Source organism: Rhinoderma darwinii, chromosome 1, assembly GCF_050947455.1.
Source record: "Rhinoderma darwinii isolate aRhiDar2 chromosome 1, aRhiDar2.hap1, whole genome shotgun sequence".
Classification (NCBI taxonomy): domain Eukaryota; kingdom Metazoa; phylum Chordata; class Amphibia; order Anura; family Rhinodermatidae; genus Rhinoderma; species Rhinoderma darwinii.
The window spans coordinates 420847508-420868491 of record NC_134687.1 but is presented as its reverse complement, the minus strand read 5'-3'; the positions used below and the strand labels follow the sequence as shown (position 1 = coordinate 420868491).

The 20984-nt window shown below is 44.6% G+C and overlaps 1 protein-coding gene across 3 annotated transcripts in view; it reads right to left on the bottom strand.

Moving 5' to 3' along the window:
* The window catches only part of SMTN (smoothelin), a 132740-nt gene extending 112019 nt beyond the window's left edge, over nucleotides 1-20721 (bottom strand). For all 3 annotated transcript variants that reach the window (XM_075853294.1, XM_075853285.1, XM_075853302.1), the window contains exon 1: nucleotides 20529-20721. In XM_075853294.1, coding sequence (XP_075709409.1) covers nucleotides 20529-20639 — 111 coding nt within the window. In that variant the 5' untranslated portion in view covers nucleotides 20640-20721. The remainder of the gene's footprint in view (nucleotides 1-20528) is intronic.
* Between the last annotated feature and the right edge of the window lie 263 nt (nucleotides 20722-20984).

Genomic DNA, 20984 nt, shown 5'->3' with positions numbered 1-20984 from the left:
TGAACACCCCTCTCAGCCACGCCTTCATTGCGTCCCACAGTATCTCTTGCGGTACCGTTCCCGAGTTGAACTGAAAGTATTCCTTTATGAGGTCTAAAATTTGTTTATTGTCTATCAGCTTTAGCCAAAAGGCATTGAGTTTCCAGCACCCTTGCCCCCGCCCTTTCCTCCCCTCCGTCTCTACCTTCATTAACAAAGGAGAATGATCCGACAACGCTCTTTGCAAATATTCTATCTGTGCTACAAATGGTATCGCTGCCGGTGAGCACAAGATTAAGTCTATCCTAGATAAAGACTGATATGTGGAAGACGCACAAGAATACTGAAAGCTATTTGGATGTTTATCCCTCCATATGTCCCGCCAACCCATTTCAGCAACCAGATGGCCAAAAGCTGTTACCCCTCCCCCTGTCATGCCGAATTTGTCCATATTGGTATTCAATACTGCGTTAAAATCCCCCATCACTATTAACGGCACCTCCGGGTACCTAGCCAGTTCCTCCACCACTTTCTTGATACATCCGCTAGAAAACGGAGGGGGGACATACAACACTACTAACACACAATTCCAATGATACATCGTGCAATGTACCCCCACATACCGCCCCTCCCCATCCTGGAAGGAGTCGTGACATACAAATGGCACAGCCCTATGTATGAGAAGACTCACCCCCCTTGAATATGTAGTATGGTAAGAATGAAAACTATGGCCTACCCAGGCCCTATGCATCATGGAAACTGAATCCCTAGTCATATGCGTCTCCTGTAGTCCTATCACCCTCGACTCCTGCTTCCTAATAAAATCAAATACCGCCTGTCTTTTTCTGGCTTCCCGCAGGCCCCGTACATTCCAGGACAAACAATTAAGTGATCCCCTCATCCCTCAACATATCCCAACACATCCTATCCTTTTCTCGTAATTTTACATATCCGACCGGCTGGGTCTTCTCCCCCTCCCTCCCCTCCCCTCCCCCCCCTGCAACTTCCCCCGTAAGGGGATATCTTTGTCTAATAGTAAAAGTAGTGTAATGATCTGAAACATGCAAGTGTGACAAATATGCAGAAACAGAAGAAGAACTTGGGAAAATACGGTATGTTTTCACGCCACTTTATTCATCACATAGGAAACTTCTACCTATGTGATCCAGCCTGGGGAATTTTTCTAGCTTTACTCTCATAAGACTGAAATACTAGGGACACGGAGAACAAATGCCATGCTATCAGACATCTACATTAGCCATGATTACACATTTCCTGAGGTCACTAACTTGACATAAATGAAGAGGAAGAATTTGGTGCGTAGCTGATAATGTGCGGTAAGTGTCTAATCAGGGAAATGCTACAAGAGAAAGTCCAAATATAGTCACGTAGCAAGTACAAGAATAAACGCAAATGGACAACAACCATCTCCACCAAAACTCGTTCTTTGCCTGATCATTTGTATATAAACAAGGTAAAAAAAAACAAAAAACACTAGGTCCAGCAGGCATCAGTCTCACGTACTAGTCATATATAAAAAAATTGGATAGCACTCCTGGTAGAGATGTTGAGGTGCTGTGAGGGCTCGGGTTTGGCAAACCCAAAATAGTCATTCAGCAAATAACCCAAGCACTCAAACGTATGAATGAATAAGATTCGTTTAATTCTTGTATTATTTAATTTTCAGTTTGTTCTTCACTGAAATAAAGCTTCACAAAATTTCAGTGATTGCTGACAAGCGATTGTAAATCTCAGTGATTGCTGACAACTCAGGCCTTTCAAAATCGCTTAAACTGAATGGAGCGGTGGAACGTGGAGTCTACCAGACGCTCTGCATGTGTAAGATCGCTAGTCTTTATTCCTTTGAGAATTTGCATTAAATTCTACACCTCCTGTCCTGTCTGCTAACAACTAGCAGACGACTGTTTGCACAAGAGACAAACACCCACAAGTCATTTTTAGGTCATCATAAAAAGATGTAATTAAACAATTTCTCGCTAATCGTGCAAATCGCTGCTCACATTTTCACTGGCCAATAATTGGCTCCATATTATGATTTTATACACAATAATCGACCTGTGTAAAAGGCCCCTAAAAGCATAAAATATAAACTATGCATTGTGCAGGCACGTAGACAGGAGGTTGTCTGAACACATTTATGTACTTGTATTTGTCTATTGCACCAGTATCCTTTATCAGAACAACTAGTCCTCCTTTGTTGTGTTTTAGTGCCAAAGACGTAACCTTCATCATCAAATGTCACTTCATCAATAGGACACGCCGTCAATGTTTAAAGGGGCTCTGCCGCTTTGTTGATCTTGAAATCTTTGCCGGGTATACGACACGTCACTTGTGACGTGCCGTGTATGAGCTGTTCTGCTGCACAGCCCGTAACGCGCATGCGCTGTCACTTCTGTTCTCGCGGTCCCATGTGCGTTACAACAGAACAAGCCGATATACACCACGGTCACTTGTCGTATACCCTGGAAAATAATTCCAGATCAACAAAGCGGCCAGAGCCAGTGCAGAGAGTGACGTCACCCGTCAAGTTCCCCACGGCAGGATCTGTAAACGGGGCAACATTGGAAAAAGTAAGTATATTACAAATGGATTTACATTTATAAATTACATGCATTAAAGGGGTTTTTGAAAATATGATAGTATCTCGGACAACCCTTTTAAGCATGATGGTTAGATCACTTGTAGTCTTATCAATCCGGAGAGCAGAGCTCCTGATCATCCCTGTACGCGGGGGAAATTCTTATATAGTCTTTTTTGGCTCTGTCAAAATCCCTAAAAAATAAAAACACAAACCTATAGACTTGAGGACTGGCAGCCCACTGTGCTGCAGATGCCACCTGCACTGCTGGTGTTCAGAGCACGGGCAGATGTGTCACCCACCAGCTATAGCGATTTACAATACATGATCGGAAGGCGCCGGGCCCGGATGGTCTCCCCATTCAGTACTACAAGGTCTGCTCTGACATCCTCATTTCCTACAGGCCTATAACTCCCTCACAGACAGGTGCTCTCTCCCTCAGGATGCCCTACGGGCATACATTACGGTTATACCCAAGGAAGGAAAGGACCCCACCAGCTGCCAAAATTACCACCCCATTTCACTGCTTAATGTGGATCTCAAGCTGTTCGCAAGGATCTTGGCTCATAGGCTTACCCGTCTTCTCCACAGTGTGATCCACTATGACCAGGTGGGCTTCATGCCCCTTAGGGAAACTAGGGATAACACCACTAGGGCAATTAATCTGATTCATCACGCGACTGCCTCGTCTCTGCCCACGCTGCTGCTGTCCACGGACGCGGAGAAGGCCTTTGACCGGGTGGATTGGGACTTCATGTCGGCCACTTTGCAGCACATCGGTACCTTATCTTCCCCGCTCTCTATCTCCAAGCAGGGATGCCCCGTCTCCCTTGATTTTTATTTTATGCCTGGAGCCCATCCTCTGTCAGGTTTGTTCCAACCCAGATATAGCGGGTGTATCAGTGGGTGGAAGATCCCATAAAGTGGCTGCGTATGCGGACGACCTTCTGTTCTTCCTCACTGCGCCCAGGATCTCCTTGCCCAACCCCATGGCGGAGATGAGTAGATACTCGAAACTGTCAAATTTCAAAATTAATTACGAGAAGTCTAAGGCTTTCAACATATCGCTGCCGCAGTCCCTAGAGGATGACCTGTCGGCGTCCTTCTCCTTTAAGTGGGCCAGAGATTCGCTTCAATACTTGGGGGTCCAACTCTCCAGGGATCTTTCTTGCCATTATGCAGTTAACTATCCTCCTCTCCCTCAACGTATAAAGAGCGATTTGGATTCCTGGACGAAGGGTACCTTCACGTGGTTCGGCAGATGTGCAATCTACAAAATGAACATTCTCCTACGGATACTGTACTTCTTCCAAGCCCTACCGATCCACATTCCCCCGAGCCTTGCTGTCCTTACTCCACCGCTTTATTTGGGTGTGGAAACCGGCCCGTGTAGCCCGCTCCACGCTTTTTCGCTCTAAGAGTGAAGCGGGCGTGGGGCTTCCTGATTTCATTGCCTACCACCAGGCCTCGCACCTGGCGCGTATCCTGGATTGGTTCCGCCACACGGAGGTTAAACAATGGGTGTCGATGGAACAGTCCTCTATGTCGGTCCCCCTGCAGGCCCTGCCTTGGCTGGGCAGGGAAACCCCTCTGCCAGCAAGAACACATTTGACGATAGGGCCCTCACTGGCAGTTGCGTCGAAAGTCTTTCCTCAGACAGAGATCTCCCCTTCCCCCTTGTTTCAAGTCTTGGGTAACCCGGCGTTTCCTCCAGGGTGGGAGGGGGTTCCATTTAGGAGCTGGTTGCAGGCAGGCAGGGGGCCCGCCTCTCACTACCTGCACAAGGAGTCATGGATGACTGGCCCGCAACTGATGTCTCTGACCGACCCTCTCCCCCTCATTCCCTGGCAGGTCACTCAGCTGAGCCACTTCCTGGTGTCATTGCCTAACCCTGCGGAACATGCGCGGGTCAAAACTCTGTTTGAACTCCTCTGCGTGGGGACGGGCTCGATGCGTCACACACTATCCAGACTATACTCCCTACTGATCTCCCCGTCTACCCTCTCCACACCCACATATTTGCTACGATGGGAAAGGGACTTGGGAATAACACTCTCGGCGGAACAACTAGATAGGGTATACACGATGACACATAAATCGTCCATGGCCAGCAGGATTTAAAATTTTAACGCGCTGGTATAGGGTGCCTTCCAGATTACATGCCATGATCCCGGCGGTCTCCCCGCTGTGTTGGAGATGTGGTGACCAGGTGGGAACGATACTACATGTCTTCTGGGAGTGCCCGAGGCGGACTGCCTTTTTGTCAGAAGTGTGGCGTATCACCTCCAAATTCACGGACTTTCCACTCCCGTGCACACCGGCCTTCTTCTTGCTCCATCTGTGTGAGGTCCTGTTCTCATATCGTCGCTCGGTGGTCCGCCATCTGGTGAATGCTGCCAGGGCCTGCATACCTGCGCTGTGGAGACAATATTGTGCGCCATCGCTCAGCATGTGGTTCGATAAGATACAGGAGATCATTAGGATGGAGGATCTCACGGCATCCATGAGAGGTGCTCACGCCAAGTTCATCAAGACTTGGTATCATTGGGTCAGGTTTCAATCATCTCTAGAATTCAGGAACATCGTGGCATCTTGATTTGTACCTTATGCATGACATATAACATCAGAACTCGTTCCTTCCTATCCCTTTTCTGTCATTCCTCTTTTCTCCTTTCCTTTTTCACACTTTCCTCTAAGAGATGCTTCACAGTAGGCCTCTGTGCATGTCTGCAGGTTCAGGATGCAAGGGGTTAACCCCAATTATTGTATGACAATACTCAGTTTGTACATCTACCATGCAGTATGACCGCACAAACCGGCCTGTGTGCCGAAGTTCTATATGGTCGCATATTCTTATGGCATTAACGTGTTATGTTGGTTTGTAAAATTGATGAATAAAAGAATTTATACAATACATGATCGGACTTTTATCCAAACAGTAGTCATAGTCTAGCAAAATATCAATTTAATTGAATCAGTTTTTCTGCTTTGATGGCAGCCATAAGATAACACAAAGGAATAGTTAAAACAGCGGGTATGTTCTAACTGGTTATTATCCACATATTACCTACATAAAACAATGCTAAGATTTGAATTACAGTATACAGTGTCATTTATGCAGAACTAGATTATATTTGATCTTAATAAAAAGATTGAAGAATGTGGGCTGATGTAATCCGTTCATGATGAGTGATACGTAGAAAGAGGCAGGATGGAAAGCAGCTAGAACTGTTCCAGCAAGTCAGGAAAGCACGCTGGTATGCGAATTCACATTATCCCCTAATCTCCTCAGCTATGGATCACATGCCAGACATTTTAATGCAATATTATGGGATTCAGAACACATGTCAAAGCCAGTCTAAGGAACCACGGCTGGTGCTCCTTGAAAAGGTGTATGCTGCTGGAGAAGCTGGTTTTATCAAATTGTACATTACTCCATTCCCACCACAGCAATACAGATAGAAGTTGGCACACGCTCTTCAGTGCCAACATATTGCAACGATGGCACTTAGACGATGGAAAGCAGGAACATCAAAAAGGACAACACAAGGATTCTTGACAAGACAGGAGATGCTGAGAAGATAATAAAGGGTGTACTGATCAGCTCCAGCATTTGTTTCCCTGCTCTCAACCCTGGTCCTTGCTGAAGGAATGATTCTGCTAGCAGGAATACACTTTAACCAACCTGAACAGAGTTGTAGAACGCCTAAAGGTTCGATTACACGGGCCAATTATCGGTCACGCGAGCGTTCAGGATCATCGTCCTGTGTAAACAGCCAATGAATGAGCAAACCCTCGTTAATCGGCTGATCTGCTCGTTTATGCTGCAAGAAATATCATTGATGTGCTGCCAACATGACAAATGAATAAGGACGAGCGATCGGAGTTAGGCTATGTTCACACGGAGTATTTTGGGGGAGGAATATCTGCCTCAAAATTCCGTTTGGAACTTTGAGGCAGATATTCCTCTCCCTGCACGCCGATTTTCGCGGCGATTTTCGCCCGTTTTTCGCCCGCGGCCATTGAGCGCCGCGGGCACAAAACAGCGAGAAATACACTTTCTCCTGCCTCCCATTGAAGTCAATGGGAGGTCAGAGGCGGAAGCGCCCGAAGATAGGGCATGTCACTTCTTTTTCCCGCGAGGCAGTTTTACTGCTCGCGGGAAAAAGACGCCGACGCCTCCCATTGAAATCAATGGGAGGCGTTCTCGGGTCGTTTTTGCAGAGTTTTGCGACGCGGTTTCCGCGTCAAAAAATTCGGCAAAATACCCTGTGTGAACATAGCCTAAGGCTGGGTTCACACAGAGTTTTTTGCAGGCAGAAAACCTGCCTCAAAAATCAGTTTGGAATTTTGAGGGAGATTTTCCTATGCTTGCACGCCGATTTTTCGCTGCGTTTTTCGCCCACTGAGTGCTGCAGGCAAAAAACGCTGCGAAATACGCTTTCTCTGCCTTCCATTGAGGTCAATGGGAGGTCAGAGACGTAAACGCCCGAAGATAGGGCATGTCCCTTCTTCCCGCGAGCCGTTTTTTCCACTCGCGGGAAAAAACACCTCCGCCTCCCATGGAGATCAATGGGAGGCATTTTTGGATTTTTTTTTTGGCGCGTTTGACGCATTTTCCGAATATAAAAAAACAAAAACTCAGTGTGAACTGACCCGAACAATCACTCCTCCCCAAACATAGCTCCTTGTGAAAGGAGCAAACAACCGACCAACGAGTGGTCTTGTTGAAAGGCGCTTGTTTGCACGGCCCATGTCGTGCTGTGTAAGAGTACATTTACGTTTTGTTCACATCTGCGTCGGAGGCTCGGTTCGGGGTATCTCTCAGATAACAGGAAACAATAGCGCAGCACGCTGCGCTATTGTTTCAAGTGAAACCACGGATACTGCAACGGAAAGCCGCCGGAACCCATTAAAGTCAATAGGTTCTGTCGGCCGCCGGGGGTATCTGTGGTGCAACGGAACCGTTGCTTCTAGTATTCCCTTGTTCTGCTCCTCTGACAGAGCATAACAATGGAATGGCCCGATGCAGCTGTGAACCCGGCCTTCGTAGACAATCCAAGTAACCAACAGCATGTTGATAAAATAAAAAGTGCTGCTGTCATGCATTCTGATTAATATATCCAAGATAAGCGGTCAAACCCTACACTCACTCCATAACTGACAACACTCCATCAAGGGTTCACTCAACATTTAAGGGGGTGACATATATAACAACGCCTTTGTTATTTCACAATAAGGCCGGGTTTACACGAGCGTGTGCGATTTGCGCACGCAAAAAACGCGGCGTTTTGCGCGCGCAAAAGGCACTTAACAGCTCCGTGTGGCCTCAGCATATGATGTGCGGCTGCGTGGTTTCCGCGCAGCCGCCATCATTATGACACTCCGTTTGAATGTTTGTAAACAGAAAAGCACGTGGTGCTTTTCTGTTTTCATTCATCCTTTTCACTGCTGTTGCGCGAATCACGCAGTTCGCACAGAAGTGCTTCCATGTGACATGCGTGGTTTTCACGCACCCATTGACTTCAATGGGTGCGTGATGCGCGAACAGCGCACAAATATAGAACAGGTCGTGGGTTTTTCGCAGCGGACTCACGCTGCGTGAAAATCACGCACCTGTCTGCACGGCCCCATAGACTATTATAAGTCTGTGCTGCACGGACGTATAACACGCTCGTGTAAATGAGCCCTTACGTTAACCACTTCCCACCGCAGCCCTTTTTCAGATTTTCATTTTCATTTTTTCCTCCTCACCTTCCAAAAGCCATAACGTCTTTATTTTTCCGTCGATATAGTCCTATGAGGGCTTGATTTTTGCGGGACGAGTTGGTTTTTCGGAGCACCATGTATTTTGCCATATAATGGACTAGGAAATGGGAAAAAAAGTGAAAAACCAAAACAAGCGATTCCTCCATGGTTTTTTGCGCAACGTTTTTACAGAATTCACTGTGCAGTTAAAACAACATGTCAACTTTATTCTGTGGGTCAATACGATTATGGCGATACCAAATATATTTAGTTTTTTCTATAGCTTACAAGTAAAAACCTAAGTGTAAAAAGTGTCGCCAAATTTCGAGAGCCATAACTTTTTTATTTTTCCGTCGATTAAGTGGTATAAGGGCTTATTTTTTGCGGGATAAGCTGTAGTTTTTAATAATACCATTTTGGTGTACATGCGACTGCTTGATCACTTAATAAAAATTTTTGTGGGAGATTAGGTGACCCAAAAAATAGATTCTGGCGTTTGTTTTTTACGGCGTTCACCGTGCGGGTTAAATAATTATATATTGTAATAGTTCAGACTTTTACGGACGCGGCGATACCAATTATGTTTATTTTTTTTACTATGCTCTAGTGGGAAAAAGGGGTTTTTTTTGAATTTTTAATTTGTAATTTTTTTATTTCTTTTTTTTCTCACAAAAAAAAAAACAAACAAAAAACTTTAACTCATTTTTACTTTTTTTAATTTGTCACCCTAGGGGACTTCAACCAGCGATCGTTAGATTGCTTGCACAATATACTACAATACTAATGTATTGTAGTATATCGTGATTCTGACAGGCATATATTAAGCCTTGCCGGAGGCAGGGCTTATTAGGTGCACAAAGATGGCGGATCTGGGGGCTTTCATTAAGCCCCCAGGCAGCCATAGCAACCATTGCCGCCACAGCCCCCCCCCCCCCCGCGATTGCGTTGCAGGGGGCGCGATGAGATGTTAGAGGGGATCGCCCCCCGCTTTAACGATTTAAATGCTGCGGTCGCAATTGACCGCAGCATAACGCGTTAAATGAGCGTTAAATCAGCCGACACCCGCATCGTATGGAGCGGGTTCACTCCGTGAGTCCGTTTCATACCTCCCCTACCCGACTTCGGCGTATGGATACGTCAAATGCCGGGAAGGGGTTAAAGAGGATCTGTCAATAGTTTTGTAATACCCCATCTCCTAAATAATCTAGTAGGCGCTGTCACACGGATAATGCCAGTGAAATATGTGTCCCAAAATGATTTTAAAAGTTATGAGCTTTTTTTCTAAATATGGAGATGAGCCTATACTAGACAAGTGGTCGTCACCACCAGCGATTCTCCTGAGGTGGAGCTACCTCACAGCCTCTGACGCTGTCCTATCAGCATGAAGCTGCTTCACACAGTGTGAGAGACTGAGGCTGGAGGGAAAGGGGGGGGGGGGAAATCACTTCAAATAGCCATATCTCGGGTTGTGGACCACCTAGAACAGTGGTGGCATATGAAAGATGAGATTCTTATCTTTCATAGGACACCAGGATCGCAGTTCTAGCGACAACCGGAGATATCACCAGTTGAAAGCACCATCGGGAATGGAAGCTGGATACTATATGATCACACTGTGTTGCTGGGCAGGTGAGGGGAGAAGCTGTATACTATATGATCACACTGTGTTGCTGGGCAGGGAAGGGGGAGAAGCTGTATACTATATGATCAGGCCGTGTTGCTGGGCAGGGGAGGGGGAGAAGCTGTATACTATATGATCACACTGTGTTGCTGGGCAGGGAAGGGGGAGAAGCTGTATACTATATGATCACACTGTTGCTGGGCAGGGGAGGGGAGAAGCTGTATACTATATGATCACACTGTGTTGCTGGGCAGGGGAGGGGGGAGAAGCTGTATACTACATGATCACACTGTTGCTGGGCAGGGGAGGGGAGAAGCTGTATACTATATGATCACACTGTGTTGCTGGGCAGGGGAGGGGAGAAGCTGTATACTATATGATCACACTGTTGCTGGGCAGGGGAAGGGGGAGAAGCTGTATACTATATGATCAGGCTTTGTTGTGGTCAAAAAACGCATTGAAAAATGCTTTCTCTGCCTCCCAATGATTTTAATGGGTGGTCAGAGACCAAACCGTGGGAAGAAAGAGCATCTAGGTTTTTTTTCCCCCGCGAGCGGCTAAAACCGTGAGCAGAAAAAACCACCTCCCATTGAAAGACGGGAGGCGGTATTGGGAGTTCTTTGACACCAAATTTAGACTTCTTTTCTGCATCAAAATCAGCGCCAAAGAACTCCGTGTGAACAGGGCCTTAGGAAATAAATGAAAATACCTGCAAAATCCAAGGTTTTATGTGGTACCAGAGTCTAATTTGCAGCTGGGTCACACAAAAAGGGATATTCCTATGTTATATGAAAAAAAAAAAAAAGTCAAGTTGGTAAAAGTGATGTAATCTTCATAAATTATGTCTGGAAAATTCTACACAAGCTCAAGTGTAAAGTTTCAGTGGAAGAAAAATATACCTATAACTATGCAATACTATATATAGCACATTTACATTGTATATTCTAAAGCCAACAAAATCATTTCATTTAGCTTCAAGATTGTTCAAAACTTTGACAGTCTTGTACCAGTAACATTTCTTTAACTTGCAAGTAAAACTTCAAAAACATAAAAAAAAAAAAAAAGGGGAACAATAAGATACAGTTTTACAAGTCACGGAGGTTTTCAAATGCTTCTGCCTGGCATTATTTTTGGTACTATCTTCATGCATGACAAGTACATACATTTGAGGTTTTATACTCACCGTTGTATTATGGCCGGTGTTGTACAGCGCTGTAATAGGGCACCCAAAGTGGTGCATGGGGATTACTGTACCCAGTTTTCCTCCAATTTCATATTGAAATGTTTTTTCTGTTGGATTTCTTTTAGGGGAGAATATCGGTGCTGGTACTATGCCACGAGGACCCTGTGCACCAATGTATGATGCCGCTTCAGGGACTCTGCCATGTGCATGATTAGTACAGAGGACAGTACCTTTACATGACTTTCCCTCATGCAATATAAAATGTAGAGTATGGCATCTCTCTAATATAAACCAATTAAGATTTAGGTTCTTAAAATAGCTTTGTTTTTTTCTTTCAATATTTGTAGCCACACCACCAGATTGCAAATTGCCAAAATGCTTCTAGAGAATACTTCTGTAATGGCTGCAGTCATGTCACATAGCGCCATCGTGGACATCACGGCGCTGCATTTCAAGCAAAACAGTATCAACGGTGGCGGACTGGGACAGAATACATAATGAAGTATATTTGAACATTATTTTTACATTGCCAGCAGCATTATGGAGTTTCGGAAACCTATTAAATATGGCTTTGAGTTGTACTACAATGCATTATTGACCAATGTCTATGCACATGAAGGCAACAAAGTAAATAAGCTGCAAAATAATTTGGAGATTTCAATGTAAATGGTTACTAACTTTAACAAAACTCTGCATAAATTATTATAAGCAACTAAGAAACTTTTAATGCAATATATATTAGTGGGGAAAAAAAAAAAAAACTTTCTACTTATCAGGCTCCTCCCCTACTATTTAGTCACTAAATTTACTGCTTTTTCCAAGAGGCTCTGTCACCAGATTATAAGTGCCTTATCTCCTACATAATCTGATCGGCGCTGTAATGTAGGTAAGTGTTTTTTTATTTAGAAAGACGATCTTTGAGCAAGTTATAAACAATTTTAGATTTATGCTGATTACTTAATGACCAACTGGGCGGGTATTTACTTTTTACCAACTGGGCGTTGTGAAGAGAAAAGTGTATGACACTGGCCAATCAGTGACCAATCAGCCTCATACACTTCTCATTGTTCCAGCCCAGCTTCTTTCACTGCACAATCACACTGTAAGGGGGGGGGATTCACACGAGCGTGTATTTCGGTCCGTGCAGGCCGCGTGGTTTTCACGCGGCACGCATGGACCAATACAAGTCTATGGGGCAGTACAGACAGTCCGTGCTTTTTGCGCAGCGTTTGTCTGCTGCGCAAAAAGTGCGACAGGTTCAATAACTCTGCGTATTTCGCGCATCACGCACCCATTGAAGTCAATGGGTGCGTGAAAACCACGCAGGTTGCACGGAAGCACTTCCGTGCGAACCGACTAAAACAGCACACCAGCTGTCAAAAGGATGAATGTAAACAGAAAAGCACCACGTGCTTTTCTGTTTCCGACCATCCAAACGGAGTGTCTTTGCGATGAGCGAAGCCGGACAAGCGAACCGAACTTCACCGGATTCGGCCGAACTCGTTTTGGCTGAACCCGGCAAAAAAATTATCGGTACGCGACGTCAGGAGATAGTCACTGTCCATGGTGCTGAAAGAGTTAAACTGTTTCAGCACCATGGACAGTGACTTCCGATCCCAATATACATGAACCTGTAGAAAAAAAAAAAACGAAGTTCTGACTTACCGATAACTCCCGGCTTCTTCCTCCAGTCTGACCTCCTGGGATGACAATTCAGTCCAAGTGACAGCTCCAGCCAATCACAGGCCAAGCACAGGCTGCAGCGGTCACATGGACTGGCGCGTCATCCAGGGAGGTGGGGCCCGATGTCGAGAGGCGCGTCACCAAGGACGCATCACCAAGGCAATGGCCGGGAAGTTCTCGGTAAGTACGAACTTTTTCTTTTTTTTCAACAGGTTTTTCGATAGGATGTGTTCGGCATTCACTGTCGAGGGTGCTGAAAGAGTTAGCTCATCAGAGTTAGCTCATCAGACACGGATGACACACGCAGTGACGCAGCTGTCAAATGGTTTTTGCGCGCGCAAAACGCGTTGTTTGCGCGCGCAAAAACGCAACGTCCGTCTGTATCTGCCCTAACAATGGGCTGGAACAATGAGAAGTGTATGATTCTGATTGGTCACTGATTGGTCAGCGTCATACACTTCTCTTCACAACGCCTAGTTGGTAAAAACACGCCCAGTTGGTCATTAAATAATCAGCATAAATCTAGAATTACTCATAACTTGCTCAAAAATGATCGTTTTTCTAAATAAAAACCACTGCTGGTATCTACATTACAACGCCGATCAGATTATGTAGGAGATAGGACACTTATAATCTGGTGACAGAGCCTCTTTAAAACGGACTATCAGCTCACAGAGCTCAAATTACAGCTGCCCATAGAAGTCTTTGAAAAGGGGAGGAGGAAGGAGTAGAGAGAGGCAGAGAGACACAGATGATGCAGCAGATTATTGATAAGGGTATGTTCACACGGCCTATTAGCAGCCGTTTTTCGGGGCCGTAAACGGCCCAAAAAACAGCTGAAGATACGAGGGCTGAACGCTTCCAAACATCTGCCCATTGATTTCAATAGGGAAAAACAGCGTTTCGTTCCCACGAGGCATCTTTTTACGCGCAGTTTGTAAAAACGGCACGTAAAAAACACCCGTAAAAAAAAAGTGCATGTCATTTTTTGGAGTAGTCTTTCATTGGGTCAATAGAAAAATAGCTTAAAGAGGCTCTGTCACCAGATTATCAAATCCCGATCTCCTATTGCATGTGATCGGCGCTGCAATGTAGAGAACAGTAAAAAAAAAAAAATTTTAAAAAAAGATTCATTTTTGGCCAAGTTATGAGCATATATACACACATATATATATGCAAATGAGGTTTGAAATGGACAACTGGGCATGTATTGTTTTTAACTGGGCGTGTTTACGTGTATGACGCTGACCAATCAGTGACCAGTCAGCATCATACACTCATCTCCATTGATTTACACAGCAGCGATGTGCAGCCAAATAAACAGAGATTAACGTTAATCAAGTGTCCTGATAATGAACACACATGAAATCCAGCCTGAATGTCATGTGTATTCAGAATCCTGACACTTCTGACTCTTTTCTTTGAGATTTCTAGCAAGGTAAACGAAATCTCGTGAGATTACGGAGGTAAACGAGATTTCGTTTCACTTGCTGCAAATCTCACAGAAAAGAGTCAGAAGTGTCAGAATTCTGACTACACATGACGTCCAGGCTGGATTTCATGTGTGTTCATTATCAGGACACTTGATTAACGTTAATCTCTGTTTATGTGGCTGCACATCGCTGCTGTGTAAATTAATGTAGAGGAGTGTATGATGCTGACTGGTCACTGATTGGTCAGCGTCATACACGTAAACACGCCCAGTTAAAAACACAATACACGCCCAGTTGTCCATTTGAAACCTCATTTGCATAAATTTCAAATAGCTCATAACTTGGCCAAAAATGAAAGTTTGTTTAAAAAAACAAAAACTTTACTGTTAATAATAATAATAATAATAATCTTTATTTATATAGCGCCAACATATTACGCAGCACTTTACAATTTAGAGGGAACATGAAACAAACAATATCAGACATTACATAGTGACAAAGTTAATTTACAATTCAAACCTGAGGAGTGAGGACCCTGCTCGCAAGAGCTTACAATCTATGAGGAAATAAAGGAGACACAAAGTGTAACAGTGTTTGTTCTGTACAATAGTCCGGCCATTTTTATACACATGCGGTGGTAACATAAAGCTGCATGAGCCGGTCACCAGCCACTATCCGTGTATGACGGACATGAAGAGAAGGAGTGTGAGGGAATCTTATTCTGATGACTAATCTAAATGGAGGGCCATGGAAAGGAGTCAGATTAGGGAATGTTATAGGCCTGTCTAAATAGATGTGTTTTCAGGGCACGTTTAAAACTGTGGATATTGGGAATTAATCTGATTGTCTGGGGTAGCACATTCCAGAGGACGGGTGCAGCACGAGAGAAATCCTGGAGACGGTAGTGGGAGGTTCGGATTATGGAGGATTTTAATCTAAGGTCGTTGGCAGAACGTAGAGCCCGAGTAGGGTGGTAGACAGAGATGAGGGAGGAGATGTGAGGAGGTGCAGCACTGTGGAGAGCTTTGTGGGTGAGAGTAATAAGTTTGAATTTTATTCGGAAGGGGATGGGCAACCAGTGCAGTGACTGGCACAGATTAGAGGCGTTGGTGTAGCGGTTGGTCATAAAGATGAGCCTGGCTGCTGCATTGAGGATAGATTGGAGAGGGGAGAGTTTAGTGAGGGGAAGACCGACTAGTAATGAGTTACAGTAGTCAAGACGAGAGTGAATCAGAGCAATAATGAGAGTTTTGGCAGTTTCCTCCGTAAGAAAAGAGCGGATTCTGGAGATGTTTTTGAGGTGAAAATGACAGGAGCGTGAAAGTGATTGTATGTGAGGAGTAAAGGAAAGATCTGAGTCAAAAATAACCCCGAGACAGCGGGCGTGCTGCTTAGGAGTTATGTTATCTACATTGCAGCGCCGATCACATGCAATAGGAGATAGGGATTTGAGAATCTGGTGACAGAGCCTCTTTAAAAAACGGCCGTAAAAAATAAATGAATAAAAAAACGCCTGATGCATAAAAAAAAAACGCTGTAAATCACAGACGGTTTTCCCTTAAAAACAGCTCCGTATTTTACAGCCGCTTTTTGTTAAGCGTGTGAACATACCTGAAGTGTTATTTCTCAAGCCAGTGCTGGATTCACAGCTACACTGCTCATTACTGCTGTGGAATCTCCTACATGCTGCTGCTTCTATGTGAGTGCTTCAAAGAGATTGTAACGTCCACAGCCGCGGACCGCCGTACTTACCTGCACCCCGACGGCCATGAACAAGCGAGTGTCGGGCAGCTTCTCCCTCAAGAGACGCCGGCACTCACTTCCGCTTCGCTGCACTATTTCCCGAAAGGAATTAGCCCATGATCACCCTGGGCTATAAAAAGGGCTCTGCCCTTTTATTCATTGCCTGAGCGTTGTTGTGTTTACCCGTGTTAGTCTTGCAAGTGGTCCCTTAGTGTTTTCCTGTTCCCAGTGTTTCCCGTACCTGCTACCTGTATCCTGTGCTACATTTGCTCCTGTGCCTGAGAAAGTTGGAGTCGTGTTTTGCCACCGGTCACGCCTGCTGTGTTACACCACGCCTGGTGTCTGCTGCCAACGTCCCATCTGAACCTAGCCGATGTACTGTCTGAACTACTACAGGTACCCTTGTGCTTGGACTATATATACACATTGACTTGGTACTCTGTTTGGCCAGCTGCTATCCTGCTACGGCCCAGTGGGTTCACATACCCACAGATTGTGACAGATATGAGAGCAGGATTCTCTTCTTTGTGTGCTGTATATTATAGACATGATAGCAGTTAGGCTCCGTTCACTAGCTCAGAGAGGAAAACTGCTGAATAATGCCACATAATGTCCATAAATAGTGTTATTCCCCATGTACACAGACGACAGCTTATCCTGAAAAGTCACCTGAATGGTTAGGTATGCTTGAACATCAAAAACACAGTGAACTGTAATGAAATTTCTGTCCTACTACATTTACACACAGTTTGCAATGGCAAGAATTTACACATTTCAGCAATACATGTATAAAGTCAACAGTCTAAAAACTGCAAATCTATATAGTTACAAACCAAAAATTCCAATTCCTCAAATGTTTGCCAAGTTTCTAACCACTGAAGTATATAACGACACTGTTGTACCACTGGACTCTGTTCTGTATCGCGTTTAGAGGCAAACCCGTAAATATCGCAAATTCCATTCGAAGGCAAATTATATGCAAATCATCTGTAAACATTTTACCTTGACAATCTCTGGGGAAGTAGCATTGCAAAAACAAGATATGATATTAGTGGAAAACAATGGCCGTTTTCAAACATGGAGGGGAATATTGTGGGATTTTAAAAGTCAAATCTACAAGCCAAAAGAATTAACTCGAGTCCACAACCATTTTATACTTTGGCTACCTAGAAATAACTAAACACCAGAAAACGCATTAACAGAATTACAGAGGGTGAAAAAAAACAAAATCAGGAGCTCCGTGCAAGGGTGCACGTGAATACTCAGCATTCCTCAACGGACAGGAAATCAAAGGGCTCCTTTTGTAGCCATTAACCATTCTACTGCCATACCGGCAACCGAATATCAAACTCTGTCTAAATGGCAAATCCACAAGACATTTCTACGCTTTGACAATCCCTTCAATATAATTTTTATATTTCTGCGCTTAAAGGGATTCTACATTCACATTAAAGTCGCTGTCCTTTAGACAAATATTCCAGTTACAGCAGAATAAATATTTTGGCTTAATAAAAAGGATACAATTTTCCAATACAATTTCTGTATCAGTTCTTCAAAGTCTCTACTTGCAAACTTTCATTGTTTACGCTCAGGAGATAAAATTCTGTCCATGGTCATGTGATGGACACAGGTGCAGGGCTCGTTACAAGACACTACTCTGATACCGTAACTATAAAATCAGCTCTGCACCTGTGTGTGTCACATGACCAGTAGAGATTTCTATCCACTGGAAGTAAACATTGAAGGTTCCTATGGTATGATAGAAAGCAGAGATCTTGAAAAAAAAAAAAAAAAGAAATTGATACAGATAGTATTTTGTAACTTTCATTATAGAAAAAAAAAAACTAAAACCAGAGTACCCCTTTAATATAACTCACAAGCCAATCGCTTCGGATCATACAAATCAGAGCCAATCGCTCCGGATCATACAAATCAGAGCCAATCGCTCCGGATCATACAAATCACAGCCAATCGCTCCGGATCATACAAATCACAGCCAATCGCTCCGGATCATACAAATCACAGCCAATCGCTCCGGATCATACAAATCACAGCCAATCGCTCCGGATCATACAAATCACAGCCAATCGCTCCGGATCATACAAATCACAGCCAATCGCTCCGGATCATACAAATCAGAGCCAATCGCTCCGGATCATACAAATCAGAGCCAATCGCTCCGGATCATACAAATCAGAGCCAATCGCTCCGGATCATACAAATCACAGCCAATCGCTCCGGATCATACAAATCACAGCCAATCGCTCCGGATCATACAAATCACAGCCAATCGCTCCGGATCATACAAATCACAGCCAATCGCTCCGGATCATACAAATCACAGCCAATCGCTCCGGATCATACAAATCACAGCCAATAGCTCTGGATCATACAAATCAGAGCCAATAACTCCGGATCATACAAATCAGAGCCAATCGCTCCGGATCATACAAATCAGAGCCAATCGCTCCGGATCATACAAATCACAGCCAATCGCTCCGGATCATACAAATCACAGCCAATCGCTCCGGATCATACAAATCACAGCCAATCGCTCCGGATCATACAAATCACAGCCAATCGCTCCGGATCATACAAATCACAGCCAATCGCTCCGGATCATACAAATCACAGCCAATCGCTCCGGATCATACAAATCACAGCCAATAGCTCTGGATCATACAAATCAGAGCCAATAACTCCGGATCATACAAATCAGAGCCAATTGCTCCCGATCATACAAATCAGAGCCAAGTGGAAGTCAATCAACCAGTCTGTTAGAGTATAGGAGGGAACGACACGGAAAATATAACTAAACAAATTTAAAAAAAAAAACCCTCAAAGAGTTTATGTAAAAAGGGACTTAAATGTCCACATTTAGTCTACGTTAATACGGGGAGACCACCTCTGAACAGGTCATATCCACCCAGAAAATCTCCATTCTGTCTATACAGTTCGCAGAACGTGTTTGATTGATAGACAACAGCTTTGTGTCTGCTATAAACGTAAAATGATTCATTATGATCTCACATCAGCGCATAATAAAAAAAGATCAAAACAAGATAATTATGAACGCCTCCCCTAAGCCCTCTGATGCTTCCACCTAGGCTGCTCAGCAATAAGAGTCTCATGTCACTCTTAAGAACGTAGAAAGCAATTGACAGAATTCTGGTGAGAATCCAACTCCGAGACACAAATGCTGCTACACATGAGCACGGGTGGAGAGGCTCGTGTCAAAATGTGTGCGAAGCCTAAAATTACTCCTTTTTATGACATTTTATTCTCCAGAGCCGAAAAATACCTGGGTTGTGTTTAAGACCAAATTTGGTGTTTCAATAGAAAATTGATGTTTCCCCATAAGAAATGTATTTAAAGGGGCAGTTTAGTTTAGAACGCAGGTCCTCAACAAACTGGCTGATGGCGGCTCGGGAGGGGAGATCAGATCCTTTTAGGCTAGGACTCCACTGCCACTTCTGGTCACCCGCGAGCCGTTTTACAATTGCATAATTATCGCAACCTCAATAGTCCCCTATGGGGAAAAGCCACAACAGAGGAGCAAGGATTCCAATATGGTTGGAATTCCTGCAATGGTCGCAAGTTGGCAGAAACTTTTTTTTTAGTGATATACTGAAGTTTTCTGCGTTATTTTACCGCATCTCATGGTCATCAAAAAGTCACCGTAACTCCCTTAGGTTATTCGCTTTCAGCTCTAGCTAATAGGTGGTGTTCCAGTTCGGGGGCCCCCCTCAATATTACCCAGTAGGGCAGGTAACAAGGGGAAGTCTAAACTCCTTTAATGAACATTATACATGTAAAGAAATAAGGATCTGAACAACAAGAACAGTATTGAGGTCCGGGAACCAATACCTTGGACAAGTTGATCCTTGGCCAACTGAAGTCTTATCTTCCAGAAATAATCAGACAGGGTAGGTCTAGATTAGAAACATCGAGAAAATTGGACAAGACAATTGTAATAGAAGAGATGGAGATCAGTAACCAATCAGATGGGTGGTCACAGAATCTATGAGAAGTGTTGGCTTTCCCTGATCACCTGCCTGTAGATACATCACTGGGCTGCGGGGCTTGTGCTTCATCAGGAGACATTTCCTGACAAGCCATCGCCCAGGTAATAGCCCCCGGGCATGATACTCAGACATCCTGAGCAGGGCACCGAGTCTGGCAAATTCACTTCAGGTGAATGGACAAGCTCAACGTTTAGTGAAGTCGCGATGTCCTCGCCTCTTCAGCAATCCATGCGATTAGAAACAAACAATCTCACCATTATATGATACATTGCTTCCCGATGTTTCATCATTTGTGTCAATTCACATTCATCCCTAAATTGCGTCTATATTGTCTAGGCGACAATTATAGGTAGGGAAGCAGCAGCAACTTCAGACCAATAAATCCACACACTCACAGACAAAGAAGTCAGACTGTCAACTCCGGAGCTGACGTGAGTGCTGAGAAGTGGGCACCCTGCGCTATAGACAGCCAAGAACCGCACGAGAAGAGCAGTGAATGAAACGCAGCACTCACCAGCTTACGCAATGAGCCCTCGTCCATGGCGGAGAAGCGCTCGTCAGACATGTCCGTGTCACTTGTCACAGCTAAAGCCCTCACACGTCTCCTGCTCCAGCCGCTATCCATGAACTTCTGAGCTCTCTCCCACACCACAACTTCAAATCACTGCGTTTCCGCTCAAGTTTTCGCCCTCTACCCCGCCCTTTCAACGCCACCCAACCACGCTGTGAGAGCAAGCAGTATGCCACGCCCATCTGACTGCGGAGTGGTTGAATCAAATCCCGAGTGCACGCCTCTTCGCAAGGTGCGCCGGGAGTTGTAGTGTAAGACAGGGAAGGTACAGTGCATTCAGGTAGAACTGTCACTTGCAACGGTCTACAGCGCGGATCAATGAGCCTCCTGTGTGTGACTCCGGGATCAGGGAGGGATAAGGTTGACGTCACCTCAGTTTGAATTACAGCCTTCAGTAAT